We start from the raw sequence: 20,895 nt of genomic DNA on the forward strand, positions 1-20,895 counted from the left end.
ACACCCACAGAGAAGCCACTCAGCTTCTCTCTCACCCCTCTCATACAGACACTTTTGCCCTCAATATGGTTTATTAAAGAACTCATGCAGCATAACTACACACAAGCCACAAAAATCCTAATGACCAGCTTAAGACATAAAAAGACCCATGCGGGAAATGCAGCAAGAGGCATTTAAATTTAATTAATGATTTTCTGTGAGGACAGGAGGACAGCTAGATGCCAAAAGGAGCACCATAGACACATGCTGGTTGCCTCAGGCATGGCCACTATTCCTATTCTGCAGCAGGAGAATATAAAGATATTTAAAGAATATAGTGAGCATGAAGAACACACAGATAAAGCATGCCTTTATCTCAGCTCCATTGTTACAACCCTGTATTACCCCAGTGGGGGTGCACCTCTCTCAACCTTCTTCCAGATGTCTCTCTACCCCTCTTCAGCCATCGAGGGCAACAGCCAAGAGCAGAGCCACCATGTCTCAAGAACGGGCCACCTCATTGTCCCCCAGGTGCCTGCTGGGGCATGAGTGGCCCCCGTGCAGTTGGCAGGGCAGCTCCTTTTTTCTGCTGCTTCTGAGGCCTGCTGCCATTTTTGCCACACCTACCAGCCCTGTGAGCCCTCACAATGTGCCCGCAGTTGGCAATGCCAGAGGAAGGGTGATGGATTGATTGCTACCAGAGCAGTAGGCAGACTTCCTTGGGTTGAGCAGCCCAGGCTTTTGTTATTGGAGCCAGAAGTTCTTATTTCTAGGCTTCAGAAACATGCCTGCATGATTTATCTAGAAGTTGCTTTCTTATCAGCAGATGTAGATTCAGTACAGCCTGACTGTCTGATGAAACAACCACAGGAATGGATCTTGTTTGCCTCTACGAAGAGGAGAGTGCAAGATATTCACATCACAGGAATCCAAGACCCCAAGCTGTCTTACAAACATAAATTAGCCTACACTATGTCCCTTTGGGGTGAGTTTAATAGACTAACATTTTCCAAATGCATCAGCCCCCTTCAGGGTGAGCCATGGGCTCCTAGATGCCTTGGAAAATATTAGCCGCTATCCCCCAGCAGAGTTAAAGCCAGTTGGCCAAGGTCAGTCAGCAAGCCTGTCACCCAGCCAGGAGGAACACCTCAGCAATCAGCCAGCCAGCCCATCGCTCTCATGACTGATCAAAATAACCACCCAACGCAGGAAGCTGCACCATGAAGCAGCTGATGGAGCAAACTTCAAAACCAACTGCACACACAGGGAAGCTGTTGGGCCAGGAAGCCCAGCACAAGTTAAGAGGTATGCTCAGTGTCTTACAGGACAGACCCAAGAAAGAGCATATATACCTTCTAAGACCCACAATAAGGCAATACTATTAATGCTGCTCTTTCAAATCCCAAATGCTGCACATCATCCTTTTGGAGTAATTTTCAATCCACAAAGGTGAAAATCACAGAGAATTTTCTATTTGGACACAAGAGGTTGCCATTAGGTGCACAGTCAAAACTGGCAGCAACTCACAGATTTAGGAGTGATCTGAAAGGGTAGCAGAAATGTTAATTTAAGCACACTTTCAACTTTCCAGATCTTTGTTTTCAGAGCTTAACCCCGGCAGTCTTCATTAGACATTAAACTTTCCATATGGAAGGACAATTCAAGAGTTTTCCATTGATACCTGCTTTTATCAGGCAAGAGATAACTAATCTTCGCTGGCAATTTCCCTGCATTGTTAGTTTGCTCCAAATCCCTAACACTGTCTAATTGCCTGTTTTGTTATGTGAATCTCCAACCATGCACAATGGTGAACCCTGGCCGGTTACACACTGAGACAGGTGCTTTAGTGGCTGCAGGGCTCACATCATTAGGCACACACAGAGCTATTAAACATTTCAGTTTACTCTGAGGCACAAACCTGAATTAAGTCAGGCTACTTTCCTAAGCAAAACAATAGCTTAATTGTAATAGGTAAGGCAAAAGAGTTTTGAGAGGCAGAGTTTCAGAAACTAGAGCAACTCCCCCCTCAAAAAATAATCAGGCAAGACAAGAAAATACACTGTAATTTAAGAATTAGGGGGGTTAATAATTTGTTTTCAACAAGGGAAGAAAATGATTTTGAAGATAATCTTATAGCCTCGCACCGCCTGTTTTCTTCAGAGGCTGGATTATTCAATATGGGAAAAATTTTCAGTAGTCTCATTTACATTCTGTGATCTGTGGCACTGCAATCATCCCAGTGATATGGATGGTAGTGTTTTTTCACACAGTGTGGATTTTTAAATAGAGCATGGATTTTCAGAAGAGTCTACGAAACTAGAGCATAAGCTCAGTTTCCAAAGTATTCTTAGGTTTTGATTTTTAAGTAATTTACACAACAAAAGGACAAAAATTAAATTTGTTAGAAGCAACATAAGAAGGCATATTTAAAATCCTGTTAGATGCTTACAGATGCTTATCTGTTGCTTGAGGTACCCACATATATTTAAAAATTTGGCTCCAATGCATATATCCTTAGAGAGTTTAATGTACTTGGCACCCAGGGATTTTGGAAATGAGATCTAGACTGTTGAAAATATAAGCAAGTAGTAGTATCATAATCTGTCCCACACATGTGAAACGTTAAAATTGTCTTAACCCTTTTGTTTCATCGTTTGACTAGAATATGCGACCTACTGGGAGAGCTGAAATAAGATGTTCTGGCTTCCCCAGAGAAACAGACTTTATACATTCATAAGGTACCTCCAGAATTCTAAAGCTAGCTCTACCTTCACAAGAAAACACTGCATGGAAATCAGTCCCTCAATCCAGAACTAAGCTTTAGAAATCTTACTGGAACAATTAACATCCTTCTCAACTTTGTGCTGCTATATTAAGTAGATGAACAAGAAAAGATTTGTATGAAATACTGCTTTCCACAACACAATGCAGCAGGAAACTACATTAATTGTTAAGATTTGCCTTGCGACTGCTGCAACTAACTACCACATAGCAAGGAGTAATACAAAAGTCAGCAATACAGTTATTTATAATTATAGTTCATAAAGGGTCTATTACTTGATGAGATTTCTCAAAATGGAAGATGGAAGAGGCACTGCATTTTCTCCCACATGAAACTCAAAAGGATTACTGGAGACATCTAGAACATGGATTACAATATAGCACCTCTATGTAGTAGAGTGCCACAGACTAGCTTAGGGTGAAGTTCACCTAGCAATAACTACACTTAATGTGTGCATATTGTATCTAAATGTGAGCTAGCTGCTCCATAGAGGCTTCATTTTCTGCACCCTACTGCCAGCTGTGTGCTCCTGCCACCTTCCTCAATCACACAAGGCAGACAGTGCATCAGCTCAGCTTTTTTACTCAACTCCAAATGAGCCCTGAATGAAAACAACTAAATACGATGAGTGGTTTGTGCCGAGTTCAGCAGCTGAGCAGAAGACCCACCTAGTCCCATGGCTGCACCATCCGATGCACAGAGAGCAGATGATGAAGGTGGCAGGTAGGTCACACAAAATGCATCCTGAAAATGGGCCCTCAGCCCAGACATTTGCAAAGAAACAAGTATGTTACAGCAGGATCCATCTCAATTTGCTGCTATGGCTTGCCCAGCATCAAGGGAAGTTGGTGAGGGCTATTAAAGAGTTTGCGGTACCAACTTTGTCTTGGTGTGGTCTGTCCCTGAACCACATGAAAGGGTCCCCCAGGGACCTACCCCTCAGAGCAGGCAAGGAGCAAGGGCTGGGGTGCTGCTCCAGCCCTTTGAGCTCCCACAGGGCAGGAGAGCAGCAGGCTGGATCCCTTCAGATGGCAGCTTAATGACCATCTGCAGGGCAGGGCTCGGAGCACTTGTATCTTGGACATGAAAAATATACCTTTTCAGCCTTACGGTCATCTTGATATGACTGAGTACCTGAGGCCCAGGCTTGCTGCATTCGCCAGCTGGGCTCTCCTCCTGCTTGCCTGTCTCCCACACTCATTCTATCTTTGATCCTCTCAAGGAGCAAAAGGATCTAGAAGAGCTTGTGGAAAACTTTACACACAGCAGCACTCGAAAAAAAGATAAGAAGAAGGTGCTGGTGAATACTGCAATGGCATAATCTACTTCAGTGGGAGATTCTCATCTGGCTGGTGTATTCCATTTCTGACACACTACTGACAGGACAGTACAGAAACAGAGCTTTGAAAAAAAAAAAGCCCAAATTTGCCAGGGAATTTGGTACCAATACACATTCTAGGTAGACTTTATGAAGTGTGAAATGATGGCCTAGATCTGGTCCTAGGGAAATCAGCGGTAAAATTCCATATACATTAATAGAAGCAGAGTAAATCCAGTATTGACTGGTTTTGAAGAGTCTGACTCTTTAACAGTAAGAGTATTTATTTTCTGAATGTCATGCTATATATAAAGACATCAACAGTACAGAAGAGCCAGTTCTGCTCAAGCTCCAATTAGAAAAGAAGCATTTTGAATAGATTTAATAGAGCCCCATTGAAACCACTGCTCTAAAATAGTATTAATACAATAGCTGATTAATTCTGAATAAAACATGTAATTGTATATAAATGCAATAGCAGAAGCTCTCTGGAAGAGAAAACAGCAACCCTGATTGTCACTGTTTCAGCACATAAAGAGGTGGACAAGTGACTGTGGTCAGGATGAAGTCATTCTCACCGTATAGCATCAGGCAACTGGCTGAGTGCAAAGCTGCCTGAGGTTCAGCAAAGTCAGCCTGGTGACATGTGGAGCAGATGCTGAAAGTCTGACAGCTGGAAATGTTGGAAGCTCTTGTCATCAGGAGGTGGCAGGAAGCTTATGTCAGCTGGAAAAGAGCCTGGATGCTTGTTGCTAGGGCAGCGGAGGGGGTTTTGACAGATAAAAGTGTTGGTGAGCAACGACTAGAGATAAGAGTGCAGATCCCTGGGAAGGCAGAGGAGGGCTGGTTCTTCAAGTTTATCTTTAGAGATAGGGATACAACAGGTCACAATGAACCCCTGGTTTGGGGCAGGGGCTTGCATAGTCCTTAAGTCATCTGCTCCTACCTTAACCCCAGAAGGGAATTGTTAGTTTTGACATTTTATGCTCATTCTCAGTGTTATGGTATAAATGCTACGGCTAGCAGGGAGGCTGCAGATGGGGAGGAAAGTAAGGGGCGGGGAGAAGAAAATACTCATCTTTGGGAAGAGTTAGACTTGACCTTGAGAATCTGAATGACCAAAGTTTGAATACACTTAGGTCTGTGCCTGGCAAAGTGCCTTCTTTTTGTATTTTACTTTCCTCTGGAGGCATTCAGAGTAAAGCAACAAAGACATAGCAGATGTGTCTTTGAGTAAATCTTACTTGGTCCTGAAAAAAAAAAAGAGGAGAGAAAAAAACCCAAAGGTTCGTAATTGAGATTGCTAATATAGAAGTATGTTAAAGAACAGGAAGAAAACCTGAGGACTATGAAAAATGTATAGACTTCAGAAAGACTGAAAAATAAGACCTTGTTAGTAGCTGGTTTTACTCCAGATCCAGTAAAAATACTAGAAAACAACAAAAAATAAAGTCTTTTGCAAGATTTTTTTTTTAAACAAGTTTCCCAAAATGTACAATATTGCTCAGAGATTTTTACAGAACAAAAACCTCTTCAAAAAGGGTTATAAAAGTTACAGTATTGATAGCAATTTCAGATAAATGGAAAACCCAAGGTCTTTGTCAATTTTCACACTATGAGAAGTTTCTTTAACCAAGTGCAGCTGGCTGAACTTTTTTTTCATTAAATGGTTTATTGGTTTGGATGACTCAAATAAATTGTTTCTTTTTCATTTCCAAGGTTGGGAGTGGACATTTCTGAAATTAAAAATTCCAGTTTTGGTAGCAGACTTGCACAGTCACTGGCATCATCTGTACTCACTCATGCACACTCAAATAGGTATGTGAGACAAGATGGCAAATGCTTTTCTAGGCTGTGGGAGATCCAGGTTTAAATCTGTCCTCTCCTCCCCTCTGTGCTTTGTGTCCCAGTTCAGATCAAGAGCTCAACCAGTAACCAGAGATTTTGGTAGCTACACACTCCAATGGGAGTATGCTGGGTGTTTCACTCTCAACTTTTACTACTGAAGCTTTTCTAAATTCTATAAAGTTATAGAATAAATCAGCTAGAGAAGGAATAAGCTTATGGTCTGATGACTAGGTTACTCACTTTGCACAGCAGCGGCAGAACATGAAGTAGAAGGGTCAGAGCCCATCTCTCATCCTCAGCCTCTCTCTTGCCCCTGTAGGTGTGTGCCGTAGCCCCATGTCAGACTCATAAACAGAGAAGATCCAGCACAAGAAAACTGACCCATGAGTTCTGATTTTGCCTGTTGGATCTGTTTTTTAATCTAGGCATCCTAGGAAAGAAATAGAGGTCCACCCCAGAACACTTCATTTCCAGTGTTAAGACTTTCATCTGAGTGTTAGGCAAACCTTACTAAAAGCTTGAAGCAGTTTGGAGTCTTGAATTTAAGTTGTTAACGTCCCAGGTAAATTGCCCTACTCACTCAAGCAGTAGATAAAACGGGAGAGCTGGGACTACTTCCCTCTCATGTTTATGATCCAATCCTTTGCTTTTATTAAATGTACCTGAAAACCAAATGAAACAGTTTGCCAGGTGTTAAAAAAATATTTCTATAACCTCAAATCAATCCTTGTTGCTGTGCTGACAATTCTAAAGAAATGAAGTTTCCATTCAGTCCATAACATTTTTTTTTTCAGTTCAGCTGCCAAAATACTTTAAACCCAGCAACTATTTGCACAGCCCTATAAATTAGGTTTACTAAAGGAAACAATTAGCAAGCCTGTAGCCTACAGGAATTTCAATTGGTGCTGCTACAGTGCATTGTTTAAGTAATTAGAAAATGATTCCAACTATTGTAAGTATTTGCAAAACAAATGCAGGGCACATAGATGCTGTCCTATTAATAATGGGAGCTATAAAAAGATTGAAAAGCTAGTCTGCAGAGGAGGTCACATGCTTATTAGTCTAACCAGTATATGCTTTTCATTGTCAGTGAATAGCAATATTAAAATCAAATAGGACTGTACAGGGAAAAGTGCTCCTGCACTGCTAAATTTGCGAGAAATCAAAAGATACAGATGTGTCACTCCATTTGAGCTTAAACAGATGAGCATCTGGATAAAGACATGAATATTATAATTAGTGAAGTTAGGGTGTACCACCAGACTAGACATGAAACACTGAGTGGAGCTATAAAATCAGCAGCAAGATGTCATGAAACTGAAATGAGTTTTCAGATTAATGTCTATTTCCAAATGGAAATAGCATCAATCATAAATGTTGATCTTGTGAAAACTGATTTAATGGGAAAACTCATCAGAGATGCTCAAAGCACAATTTAATACACTCTACAATCCTAAAATGCAATTAATCTGCTTAAACTGGTAATGCTTCCAAGTAATAATTTGCAGCCTTAAAAAATTCTGCACCTCAGATTTAGCTATTAAGCTTTAGAGATGGGCTAGCAGCCAGATGTTTATAAACTCTTTTCAGGTTACAATTTAGTTACGGTTACAGGGTTAGACAATGTACTCTCATTTAGCCCTTCAACTGACTAGCTTAACCATTATTTGCCACTACACTAGGCATATGCACCCTGCTGGCTGCTACTGTCCAATGCCAAGTCATCTATTTCCCCACTACTGCTAGGCTGAGGCTGCTCCATTCATCCCCTAGACAGCCTCCTTTCAGGGGAGCATTACAGGCTCAACAGAACTCTTTGTTGGAGTTCTATTTACACCACCATTTTTTGTTACTCGGATTGTGAAAGGAAACAACAGGAGATGGAGAGAAGACGGACTGCTAACACAGTGGACCAGAAGTCATCAACCTCGGTTCTTTGAAGTGATATGCACAGTAAACATGGAAACTATACCAATATGTGAAATAACCTGGTGGTCTAAGTGCAGTTCCCAATAGACGCGTGGATCTATATCTACAAAAAGTCAGCATCATAATCAGCAATAACTGGCAAGTTTCCCCATTACTTACAAAGAATTTCAGTGTAATTATTCACCCGGCTCCCATTGATTATAATGGGATTTGCTGCATAAATCCCCATGTAACTCTTTGAAAATTTGGGAGCTTTGGAGCAGTCGCTGCTCAGAGGTGCAAAACCGAACACACATTCAGATGGAATGCACTCCCTTCCGGATACAGCTAAAATGCAACAGCAAGTACTGTGAGCCTTTGACTCGATTGCTGCTGTCTCAAAGCTGTTGCAAGATAGAAATACACCTCCCTGCAGCAGGACGGCACAATGACTGCGCATCTCCCAGACACATGCTGAACTTTGAAGATGTTTTCATTTCCCTTTGACCACAGCAAGACTAAAGCACTCACGTGACTGCTTCGGGGCATGGATTTCAGCATGTGACCCAGGATGTAAGGCACACAGAAATGGTCCAGAGGCCTCGAAGTGGCTTCAGTTGTCAGGTTGTAGCTGGGGAAGCTGCTTTGCATACACACCATGCTGCTCGGCAGCTGCCTCCCCAGCATGCCATGGGCTGGTGCACTCCTTGCCCACACCACAAAAGCTTTTGCAGCCACATCGCTTCACTGCCATGATTCACCCCGTCAACTTCAGTGGGAGCAACACTCTGCATTTCAGCAAGCGATAGCAAGACCAAGGCTCTACATGCCAAGGTGAAAGACACAGTATGTTGAACCACAAGCTGAGCAGGAATAAAGGGCTTGGGTTCAGTGAATTCCGCACTGTTCAGGCAGACTTCCTACACCAGACAGCAGCTCCAGCCAGGGTACATGTGTATCGCTCATTTCTTTGCTGTACTCTGCCTGGAATACACCTGGTATCCCCTAGCTGTGTTATCTTCTTTACTTAGTGCAGCACCCTATTGCCCAGCTTTAGCTTTCTCTCTAGCCCTCAGCTGTCCTACTCCTTTCTGAGCTTCCCTGAAAGGCAGCTCCATGCTACTTCGGTTGCCAGATTTTAAGTTTGCAAGTACGTGGCAGCCTGCTCCCACTGGTCGTGTTGTCCCTCGGCCTTCCCAGCACTCTCCTGCTCTCTGCTACTATATTCCAAAGCAGTGATGCCTTAGACAACATAAATACCACCAGAGGCAAAAGTAATGTTGCTTCTCTATGATAATTATTTCCCATTTCTACCGTGGGACAGATGCCAGATAGCGCTATTGTGTAAGGTAGGTCTACATGTGTTGCCTTTAGCATGAGTCCAGCACCAGTCTTTCAAAACATTTTACAGGTGCCCAGATTCTGGGGTCGTGGGATGATGAAGGTCTCACTGCTTTCATTTTATGAAATGCATATTTTTAGACTTCCTTTTTCAGAAAAAGAAATTAAAAAAAGAACCCTAATAGCTAAAAAATTAAAAGTGACTAAGAAGAATGGTATTGTTATTGCAGAAAATTTTCTCTTCCTAAACCAGTCACATGGAGGTAGGGAACAAGGGGTTTTGGCTCTTGAATTTTCATTATTTAAGGTAAAGAGGTTTGCTTCACTAACTTTTGCAGATATGAGGAGAAACAAATTTTCATGTCTTGCTTTATGGCAGATTGACTTACTATTTCTCCCTTGTCTGGCATGCTTTGCTGCTTTTTAAGAGTACCTCCTTCACCAAATAAAAATGTTCTTCTTTTATCTGATAATATCCAGAGGCTGGACATAAAATAGACAATACACAGAGCACAGTGTGTACATGCATGTTTCAGTGCATAGAAATTTGCACTTTTAATTTTAACTAGTGCAAATGAAAATTAAAAGCAATAGCCTTTCAATCTTTGCAAGAAGATATCCCATTTTTGCATTTTATGGAGTAGTTAGAAAAAGAAAATTTTATTGCCTGTTGTCCTGGTTTAGCTAGGATAGGGTTAAGTTTCCCCAGCAGTGGGGGGAAGCTCTAGCCGGATTATTCAATACCATGCTGACGTCACCTCCTGGCGCCCAAGCGTGGGAGAGTCGGTGAACGTGTGTGTTATGCCATCTCTCTGCTCTCACTGCTGTATCGGTACATATCTTGCTCTGTTCGTTGTTATTACTGTTACTGTTGTTGTTTGTTGTGTTGCAGTTGCACTGTTGTATTAAACCTCTCCTTTTCTCAGCCCCGGGGGCTTTGTATTTCACTCCCTTTGTGGAGGAGGGGCAGCGGCCGCGTGGTCTCGGACCCTGGCAGGGACTAAACCACCACACCTGTATAGGGGAACAATTTTCAGTGATTTAAGCTTACAGTGAAAGCAGTTGATGTCCATCTTGTTTTACTCATATTGCTTTATTCTTTGAACATAAATGTATCCAACGAATATTTTTATGTTATTTTACTTTCTTGGTAAATTGTGTGCATCATGAGATTAAAAAAGTATACGAGTTACTATAATCTTCCTAGTGGGTTTTCCTTTCCAGTACGGTATTGTATTGTAGTTATCACATTGAGAATTTGCCAAAAATTATCTGACAGACCTGCTTTGGAGCTTCAGCAGTTTTGACATTCCCACAAAAGTTCCAAGAAGAAATAAAAATCCATTAATTTTTGCTTCCCAGGAGTCCCAGAATCCAGCCTAGTCAACCAGAAAAAGTTGTTCCCTTGTAAGACCAAAGCAAACCTCTGAAGCATATCAAGTTTATGAAAACATAGAGGAATCCAGTAAAGCAGTCTTTAGGGGGGAGCTCAAAGAATAAAATTTATAGTGTTTGTTGTGTTGTGTTGAATGATGGGGTAAAGCTAACAACTGACAGGGCTGCTTGGTCATCAAGAGATTGAGATGGAAAAACAGGGCCCCAGATGTTAATTGCACATGTCATTTAAAAGCCTAGATTTGGTTTACACTATCTTACACTGCTCCTTACCTTTGATTAGATTTCTGCCAAGTGCTCCAAGACTCTTGTTTGGTAAGTGTTATAAAGGTACAGTATGCATGTACCAAACATGGGCACTATTAATTTATGCAGAAACATTCCTCTATCACCTAGACTCACTTTGGCTGCTTAGCCCTATTTATTAAAACACTGAAGAAAGGGAAGAAGTAGGATAACAACATATACAAGCTTTCCTTTGAATATTTCTGCTTTGTGAGAGGTAAATGCTCTTTAGCCTTCCAACTTTCATCAAAAACAGAGATCCTGCTGTTGAATTTTAAAGAGCACTTAGAAATAGAAAATACTACTTTTATAACAGAAAAACATTTGGTGATTTACGCTTATTGTGAAGGTTTTGATGCATATTCTGGGTTAAACAGCCAGTATGGAAGCTATACAGTGAAACTGCATAACATTATGACATGCAATCCACTGTATTAAAATAAATACTTTTTTTTTAAATATAGAAGATAGTTTTGAATATTATTATTCACACTGGTCAGGGGCCATAGTGTAACCTCTTTCAGCTGCCCAAGTATCCCATTCCTAGGCCTGTACCTAGTTTTAGGTTCAATTTTCTGCTTTCTGGAAGAAAAAATTATACTGGTTTCCAAAGATTTTTCACTAACTCTGGTGATCTAAGAGAAAGTATATACTTTTTATCATGTTTAAATTCTTGCAGGAATGTAAATATATATCTACTCATAGGAAAATAGCTAATAAAGGTACCATTATCTTTCCTCAATAAGGCCTTTCTTTCCTACCAGTGACTGATATTAATTATCTATATTACTGTAGCATTTATTCATGCACCTGCTAGGGGCTGCACACAGTCCTGACACTTAGGGAGAACTTTGTGGCAAGGACTGCACTGGTCTTGCTGGCAACAGACTTCAGCTGTGGAGTTGGTCAGCTAGGAGGGAGCAGTTTGTGAAGCCGTCGTACCCAAAGATCACTCATTTGCAAACCCAAGCCCCAAATTGCTCCATACTGGTGCAGAGCTGAGCTGTCCTTGGGTTACTGCAGCAGGTGCCAGATGTCGAGGGTCAGCCCCTGCTTCTCTTCATTGCAGGACTGATGTCTGCTGTGTGTGAGTATGCATTGACTAACTACTGGTATTTGTCCCCCCATACAAGAGAGACACACTAAAAACCTCCTCCAGCACCATACAAAAAGCAAAGGACCAGGTGTGAACCCTCGGCAACCTTGCCACTTAGAAATTAAGCACTTCACAGCTGTTCGAGACTTGCACAGGTGGCCATCTTTTCAGGATCCTCAGTAACAGGCCCAGAAAGGACCAGGAGACCACAGACCACCTCCATTCTGGTGTCTTGTGCATCAGATAATGAAATTAAATAAGTATCTGGCAACAACAAACAATAATAAAGTTCAATTTGCTGCTGCCTTGGGACGCTTTGGCAGCCTGCTCGAGGGATCTCTAAGAGGCCACTTCCCCACAGCCACTTGTCAGATGCGTGAAGCAAACCCAACAGGGAGAATAATAAAGCTACATATGTCCTCTCTCATGTTTAAAATGGGTAATGGAGGCGGGAGAGGCCAACAGTGGCGGTCTGGGCTGCACACAGCCAGCCGAGTGTTGGGGTGAACGGACCAGGGCGCTGCCTTGTCCGCTCCCGAGCCCAGCCTGGAGCACCGCTACTGCTCATCCCCCAGCCGGCAAGAGCAACGCCAGTAAACCTCAGAGGAAAAAATCCCAGCCATTTTGTATAACGCTTCTGTGACTCGGGCTGAGGGATCGGGGATGAGTAAGCAAAGCCCTGCACCTCCCTGCCCCAGCGCCAGCATCTTGGGTCTCTGTGCACCTCCTGCTGCACTGCTGACAAATGGCCACCCACCAGCGCTGCCGCTGAGGGGCCGTGGGTTTGGGCGGGCACCCAGTGACAGCACCTTCCTTCCCACCCATGGCTGCAGGCATGGCTGCAGGCATGGCTACTGCCATAGCTTTGGCACAGGTCCTGGAGGCGAAGCAGCAGGGCCAGAGGGAGGAGGAGGAGGGATGAGGGTGGCTGGAGAGGGGCTGGCAGCAGTGGGAGGTGTAGGGCAGCTGTGTTGAGAGGTGTCTGGCTGCAGCTGTATGTGTCTGGGTGTATACAGGGGTGTGTGTATATATACATACAGATGCATATGTAAGAGGTGGTATTGGCCGTGTGATGAGGAGCCACATTTTCAGCCCCATCACCCCACAGGTTGTGAGGGAGCAGGCGCCATGGGGGAGGCCAGGCACTCCCCAGGCCTCTGCAGGCAGGAAGGGGCAGAGTCAAACCCACACCTCTAAACCTAAACCCGCTGCTCCTGCCCCAAAATACAGGAGCATTTGTGCTTCTCGGCCCATCAGCTTGGTATCACCTACCTCTCCTGGCCCAGTTCAGCGGGGCTGGGCAGCCCACCACCAGCCCACTCTTGCAGAGCGAGGCTGTCAGGCCCTCATTCGCCTCTACACTTTTTACCTTCCTTCTTGGAAAATGTAGCCATCAAGAAACTTTAAATATTTCCCTGCCCTCATACAGCTTTTGCAGGATTTTACAACAGCTGGCATAGGGTGAGACAGTAGCTCTCTGTACAACGCTATGCATTAATCATAATTACTCTTCATTAGGACTGTAGTAGTATTGAAAAGCCCAGGCACAATTTTTGGGTGCTTAGTGGCTAAAGCATACATAAGAACACGTGGGCCTTCCCCCAGCAACCTTGCGATCTAGTTTAAAACTAAACACAAACACTGGAAAATTAGTACAACACTTCAATAAAGATGAGATCAATGTTAATAAGCAATGTAGATGTATTTGGAGAAATTTTATCAAGATTAAAAAACTCCCGAAATTCTCAGTAATCCAACTGAGAAAGTTAAAGCACACATCGGGGCATCTGCTTGCCTGCTCTGAAGTTTTTATTTCATCCCAGTGTAAATAAACAGGGATTCACCTGAGCTGTCACAAGAAAATAATTCTTCTACACATGTAAAAACTATTCTGCCCATTCTTTTAAGACAGTATTATTTTTCTGTCCTGTTCTGTCCAGCTTTGGGTGGATAATGTTAGTTTACACCTCATTAGCAAGCACTTTTTACCCAACAGCCAGAAGAGGGGCCCTGACTGCACAAATGGCAGCTAGTCTTTATCCCTGTCTGCTGCTGAGGGATGCTGTGTTTAGAAAAGAGTTTAGCATTTATACCAAATACCTTTTTGCCAGGTCACAGTTTGCCACTACTGAGGGAACACTGTCAAGGGCAAAGCCTTGCCTGTGGCCATACATTCACTGATCATCCATTATGCGCTTATGTTACAGTCCCTAGCTGGGTCCAAAACCTTAAATTGTCATTTTCCTGGGGGCCAAATAAAACCTCCAGATACCTTAGTCTGTCTACACTTAAAACAGGGCTTTGCTGTCCTCTACCCATTGCCAGCAGCCACAATACTGTCCCTTGTTTGCATGCCACACAGCAGCTCCCAGTGCTCTCACCTCAATTGTGTACCCAACCTTCATGGCCAGGGTTGCTCAGGGTTACTACACCCACTGCTTCACACACAGCACCATGCTGCCACACAGTATTTGCCTCTACACATTGTATTTCTCTATGGTCACTGTCAACATACTCCACCGTGCTTCCTTGTATACATTACTTTCGTTCTTCATTCTCCCAACCCCTGAACCACAAACTGCAGCACCCAGGTAGCAGTATCTCACAGTACTTTCCTTAACCTCTCCCGTCTAGTTTTTTGCCCTAGGGACAAAGGCCATGCTAGTTGCCTTGTTGTGACAAGCCTTCACCTGCTGCTCTGGTCTTTGCCTCATGCAGCACATCCACCCAGTACAGGGCAGCCCTCATCACCAAGCCATTGCCATCCACCGTAGGGGAGGAGGAGGAGAATCAGAGGTTAAAAAGAGAAGATGGAGATGCAAGGATTCGTTTGGCTGTGCATTATCCAAAATAATGTTTAAAACACCGCATGGACTGTAATTTTGTTTCCTTTTCTTAACCACTGCCATATCCAAATTCTGGCACAGATAAGCTGATACTTGAAGAAAAAGTTGGGGGAAAAAATAAAAACAACAACAAAAAAATGTATTTTGTACAAATTCCTCACTTTAATAAGTTGGAAGGAAGTATACTAATAGAATATGATGAAATACTAGCGAATGATCTGCTGTCTTTGAAATAAAACCCATTTTATTTTCGAAGGCCCATTAGCCTTCCTCTTAACTGGTCCCTAGCTTGCTACAGAGTCAAAATGTTACAGCGTACAATGTTGAGAAAATTTGGATGTAAACTATTCCAAGCATATTTCCAGTTTTATTGCATAGTAACAACAGAAATTAGGTTCAATTAGCAAGATATAAATGCATTTTCAGAATCTGCAAGTTCTCTGTTACTTGCTGGCTGGTAAACAAATAAATAATGCAGCATGAATTGAAATGCATCTCTACTTTGAGCTATATAATGTAATTGGTGCAATTTAATTTGGCTGTAATGAGAGTAGAGTTTGCAGATGTGTAGTCCAGCACTTTTGTAAAGGTACATTAGCATATATGTGAACTACAAAAGCAAGTCTCCATTTTACAGTATTTGCTGACTAAGACTAGACTGTCAAAGCCTTTACTTGACTCTGCAGTAGTGAAAACTTCTTTTTTCTTATTTCCTCAATTTGACCTTCATGACCTCCAAAGATGAGAGATCAGGAGCCAATTGCCTCATACTTTTTTTTGACAGAAACAGCAAAAGGAGCTGAGGAAGCAGAGTGGCAGCTGGGCATCTAGATGGGTTTGGAGTGTTTGCTAGGTGCAGCTGTAACTTTTGGTACTTAAATTCTTCTAAAAGCGTACATCTTTCCACAAGTGAACGGTGACTTGCATTCCCTGTTCCTCCCTTAGACAAGTACAAAGTGCCACACGGTTACTTAAGGCGATGGTAAAACTGTAGTGTATCCCTCAGCACTCAGAGCAAAATGCAGGGACACATCACCCATAGGCCTAAAATGTACATGACAAAAGCCAACATAAAGTGGCACCCTGACACTTCAAGTTATATTAGCAACAACAACCACCACCACCAAAAATGGTCATTTCAACTACACAACAGCAAACACTCATAAAAATCAGAAAAATTTATCTTCTTGAATTTTGGAATTTCAATAGAAAATTTAAAGACTTATTTATAGAATTGGAATATACTGAAGGAAAACCAAGAACTAAACACCATCTTTGATGATGACCTTTTCTGATAGAACCCAGTTTGGAACTAGAAGTACTATCTTTAGACTTCATTGAATACTCTTGAATTCCCCTTTTCAACCATTTTTTTGGTGTGAGCTATACCTCAGGCTTTATGGTGTACCTGTACAGCTGCTTAATTAGAGTAGCTGAAAGATCAGACCTAGACCTTTTTGATTAAGTCTAGGAGATATTTCATTTAAACCTCAGCTTGCTAACTTTGTTGCAGTGATTTTTGTCCCCGTGTACTGAAGAAGAAAAAGAGAATTCACTGCCACAGGAGGCCCAGAGGGGCAGTGAAATATCCATCCATGGAGACATTAACTATTCAGTTGGACTCAGCCTGAGCAACCTGATGTCCTTCACTCTGTTTTGCACTGGAGGTTGGTCCAGAAAACCACCAAGGTCTGTTTTGGCTGAAGTTGTGCTAGAACTGTAGGTCTCTCAAGTATGCCCTCATCCCTGTTGGTCAATCACTCTGAGGGAATTCATTAGCGGCACCCATTGTACATCACAGCCATCGAAACTGCATGACTGCCATCCTTGGCACAGCTGCAGGTTTCTAAGCAGCTTCCAGGCAAGGGAGGCAGAGGGAACTTGCCAACACATCCAGCAACTCACAGGATGGAAAGGGTGGTGAGAGTTAAGAGAAGAAAACCCATCTGGCTGTTGTTCACCATGAAGTTATAATACTTGTTTTGAATGTGTTTCAGGAAAATGATTTATTATCAACAGAGGATCAATGGAAGTAAGTTAATTTACATATTGCTTGCAAATGTTTTGTTAAATGAATTGTACATTTATAGCAATACCAGAAACCTTTAACATTTTGTTCACAGAAGTGTAGTTAGTAAAGAATTTTCTTTTCTTGAAGAGTTTTACTGGAACTTTTTATTCTGTCAGTTTAATCTGTTTCTCAGCAAAACAAAATATGGAACAGCTTTACAGCGATCATTACGGAGACTGCTGTTGTAGTACAATGTTTTCCTTTAGGTACAATAAATATAATGCTTCCTGTCCTTGCAAGTCTAATATAAAGAAATGGTGCTTTAACCATCTTTTAATGACTGCTTGGGGGGAGTGGAGAGGAAAAGCTTGTTATCTCCCAGTTGCTGCCTTCCCTTTACTTAGGATGCACATTAATTATGCTATCTCCAGCTATAGGCTTGCCCCACCAGCATACCCGGCACCAGTGAGCCTCCCATAAGGGGCCATCCCTGACTGCGGCCTGAAGGACACCAAGTGCATCACACCAATGGGCTGCTTTGAGATACTTAACACAAGCACACTGTCAGCAAAAAAGAAGCGATACCCTGTGGTACTTGCATAAAGCTGAGAGGAAAGACGTTTAACACTGGTATCGGTACCTGCTCTGGTGCCGTGGCATCTGAGTGCAGCATCTATCACATAGCAATTTCTTTTTAAATGGAAAAAAGCATGGCTACTGTTACACTTTTACCTTCTGAAGGGATGGGAAAGAACCACATGCTTTAAACCTCCATCGAGATTTCTGCAAAGTCAAAAGTTTTAATTGGATTCAAAGTTTGTCCAACATGGAATAGCAAGTAATAGGAGCAAAGAACAGTTTCAGGCTTTTGTGTAGTTCCTTGCTCAAATCTGGATGCCAACTGGTTTAACAACAACCGTGTCTGAACAGAGTAGCTGCTGCTCATCAGCCACTGTGACACAAGGCCTTGATCCACGAATCATCCAGGGCAGGCATCAACCAGAACATGCTGCAGCTCCCTTCCAGCCCATACACATGATGTTTCTTCCCACAGAGACCAGATCATGGAAGGGGAAGTGAGACAGTGGATGTCTGTCTCTAACTTCATTTCAGGGTGCAGCTGGGGTGCACTCAGTGCATACACAGATCTAGAAGCCAGGAGGTGCTGTTGAGTCCTGAAATGTAGGCCCGGAAAGTTCCAGCTCAGAGGAAAACTAACATCCAGATTAATATGATGCAAGATCAGATGAAGATCAAGATTCTTACTACAAGGGCATGAGGCTCCATTCTAAAAGAGAAGCTTACTCAGCTTTAGTTATGAAGGAGGCTAATTTATAGCTCCAAGACAATCCCCTCCTCTCTTAGGGGCTCAAAGAAACTTCCATTAATTCTGGAAGGAAGATAAATACCAGCTACACTTCTCACTTTACAGGGAAGGAAGCTGAAACAGGAGTTTAAGCCTTCTTCTGGGGTTGCATTTACCTTAGGCTAAAAGATTATGTGGGACTCAGATCTGTGATTATGAAATGTCTGCTTAAAATTCGTAGTACTATGTATTTGTGTCCATATTTATGTTCAGGACTGAGTTACTAGAAACAGAAAAAAAAAGGCAACACTCTGCCTATTACTTTACATTTACTTTTTCAGGATAATAGTTCCAGTTACAAAGACCAAATATTCTCATCTAGTTTGTTACCTTATATCTTCACACATATCAACACTAACCTATTTCCTCATAAAGTATCTCTTATACAGAGGCTTACTGTCACCTTTAGGTATAACAAATCAATCTAGATTTTTTTTTTTTAAATAACATAATTTCTTTTCAGGTTGTAACATCAGAAGATGAATGTGAAGCACCATGGCTGTGAATCAAATTCATAGGGAGATGGTTCTTGTTCTCATTGCTACCTTGGTTTTGCCCAGATTGTGCTTTTCAGTGGAAGCAAAGCCACTGTTGATCATACAATGTGAATAACTTGTCAGAAAGACAGCAGTTTTGGAGTTGTAGTGGACATCATCTTTCTCAGGTAACAGTTGGGTGTCATGACATACTCCTAAGGGTTTCCATCTAGCAAGACAACTGAGCCTCATGGAAAGCAGAAAGCCATGGCTTTTGGTCAGGTGGAGAATAGCTGTTATGTAGGTAGAGAAAACAATTTGTATTTTATTTTCTGTGTATGCATCCTGATGCTGTGGTCAGTCTTTAGCAGGTTAAAGCTTTTAAGAAAAAGGCTTTGAGTTTTCATATAGCTAGGAGAACAAAGTCACTATCCTTATCTAGCTGAAGTAATGCTACAGAGTGTTTACTGAGAGAATCCAAGGGCCCTATTCATCAAGTTACTCATGCACATGCCTAATTAGAGAGAAAGCTTGTCTTGTGGTTAAGGTGCTAAAACTGGGGCTTATGGTGCTTCAGCTTACTTCCTTTCCCCTACCACAGATTTCTCTGCAAACCTGAGAAAACTAGAGTGACATGATTTCCACCCCTGACCTCCCTATTCAATAGTTCTAAAAAAGCTAGGCATCTCAGAAAGGGCCAGTCCTTAAAAAGTAATGCAAGTTTTAAGTAAATGTTAAACAGATAATGGGGATTACATAGGTATTTCAGACAGGCAGAATTTTAAGCACACAAGCAGCTTCTTAGCTTTTCCATCTTCATCTGTTGAGGGGTACCCTAAACCACCTGTAGATTGAAATCCAGTTTTTGGTAATTGAACTTCTTAGTAGCAGTGACATCAGTAACTAATCAATACTTTATCTCTTGATAATTGCTCCTCTGACTTTGAAGCATCCTACCCCCTGATTTGACAGGTCTATTAAACACTAAAGAATGAAACCTTGATACAATTTACAGAAACTGTTTTAGTATAGAATATAAACTCAGCCTAATGTATGACAGCTTTGCTGTTAGTGGAGTTTCACAGTGGCATAAAATTGCAATACGAGATTGTGAAATAAGGCTCTTCAGCTATACTTTAGAGTTAGGAACAGTGATGAAATGTTCATCATGGTAACATACGTACAGGTGAAGTGTCTAATGAAGTCACAGGTAGCTCAATGAGGATTTTAGCTCCACGTCACTAACTCTCTACCTTTACAAACACACACTCCTAACCCCAAGCACATATAGCATAATCATATATAGTACTACTTTATCATTATGTTCTCTTTAACTTCTCTTCTAGACCAGTTCTGCTGCATAATTCAATTATTTTAGGTTCATGTTAGCATCTCAGTTCAGAGGTTTTCAAATGTTTCTTTCCTATTAATTTTTGCCTTACTAATTTCAACAGACATTTAGAATGAAGAACACAACACTGAAGTGACTGAAGTCACTCAGACTGTGCATGTCTTTGTTTTCCATTGAAAGTATTTTGCATGAGACCAGTATCGAATCAGTGCTGAAACACACTTGAGCTCTAAGTATGCATACAATGATGAGCAGCTGGGAAGGTCCCTGTCTGCCTGGGAAGGCCTGTGGGAGTCTAAAAAGCATATACTCTATGTTGCTTTGGCATTATCCTCCTCAGCAGTACTGAAAGTTAATGTGTACTACATAGACTTAACCTCTGTCAAAACTGACAGTAGCCTACACATGTTACAGTCCTATTACTTGTGTAACTTAGTCTTCAGCTACTGAAGCTTCATTCCCAACCGATTCTAACATTAGTTTACAGGAGCCAGTCACACCTACAAAGTGACATAGCCAATATGAAAAAAATACACTTTTAAATGCATTTAGTCTCATTTAGGGAGGCTGCAGTACAACTACAACCATCACAACACTGATAAGATTTTGTGATGGTTTTTGCAGTGCCTTTTAAAATAAACAAAACATCTGCACCAGAAGCGTGTTGGGTCCTCATTTTTCAGTGCATAGCTGTGTGGCAGCAGGAAGGCCCTCTCCAGTAAAAGAGGAACTGAAACAGAGCTTTTTTCAGTAAAAATAGTAGCACCGTTCACTTTGCACTGAGTTTTGGCAGTTCCGCTTCATGCTCTGTTTAGTGGGGAGAGTAATATATTCTCACACCTACCATCTATGTATGAAGTTACTCTATAATAGCAAACATTACTCACAGTGGG

At 42.0% G+C, this 20,895-nt stretch overlaps 1 protein-coding gene across 1 annotated transcript in view; it reads left to right on the forward strand.

The window, feature by feature from the left end:
• Positions 1-261: 261 nt before the first annotated feature.
• Positions 262-20,895, forward strand: part of RNF175 (ring finger protein 175) — a 31,006-nt gene continuing 10,372 nt past the window's right edge. Inside the window, 5 exon segments of the mRNA XM_074864940.1 lie at positions 262-510; positions 16,796-16,830; positions 18,639-18,684; positions 18,686-18,744; positions 18,746-18,779. Of these exon segments, the coding sequence (XP_074721041.1) occupies positions 262-510; positions 16,796-16,830; positions 18,639-18,684; positions 18,686-18,744; positions 18,746-18,779 (423 nt within the window).

This window comes from Strix uralensis, chromosome 4, assembly GCF_047716275.1.
Source record: "Strix uralensis isolate ZFMK-TIS-50842 chromosome 4, bStrUra1, whole genome shotgun sequence".
Classification (NCBI taxonomy): domain Eukaryota; kingdom Metazoa; phylum Chordata; class Aves; order Strigiformes; family Strigidae; genus Strix; species Strix uralensis.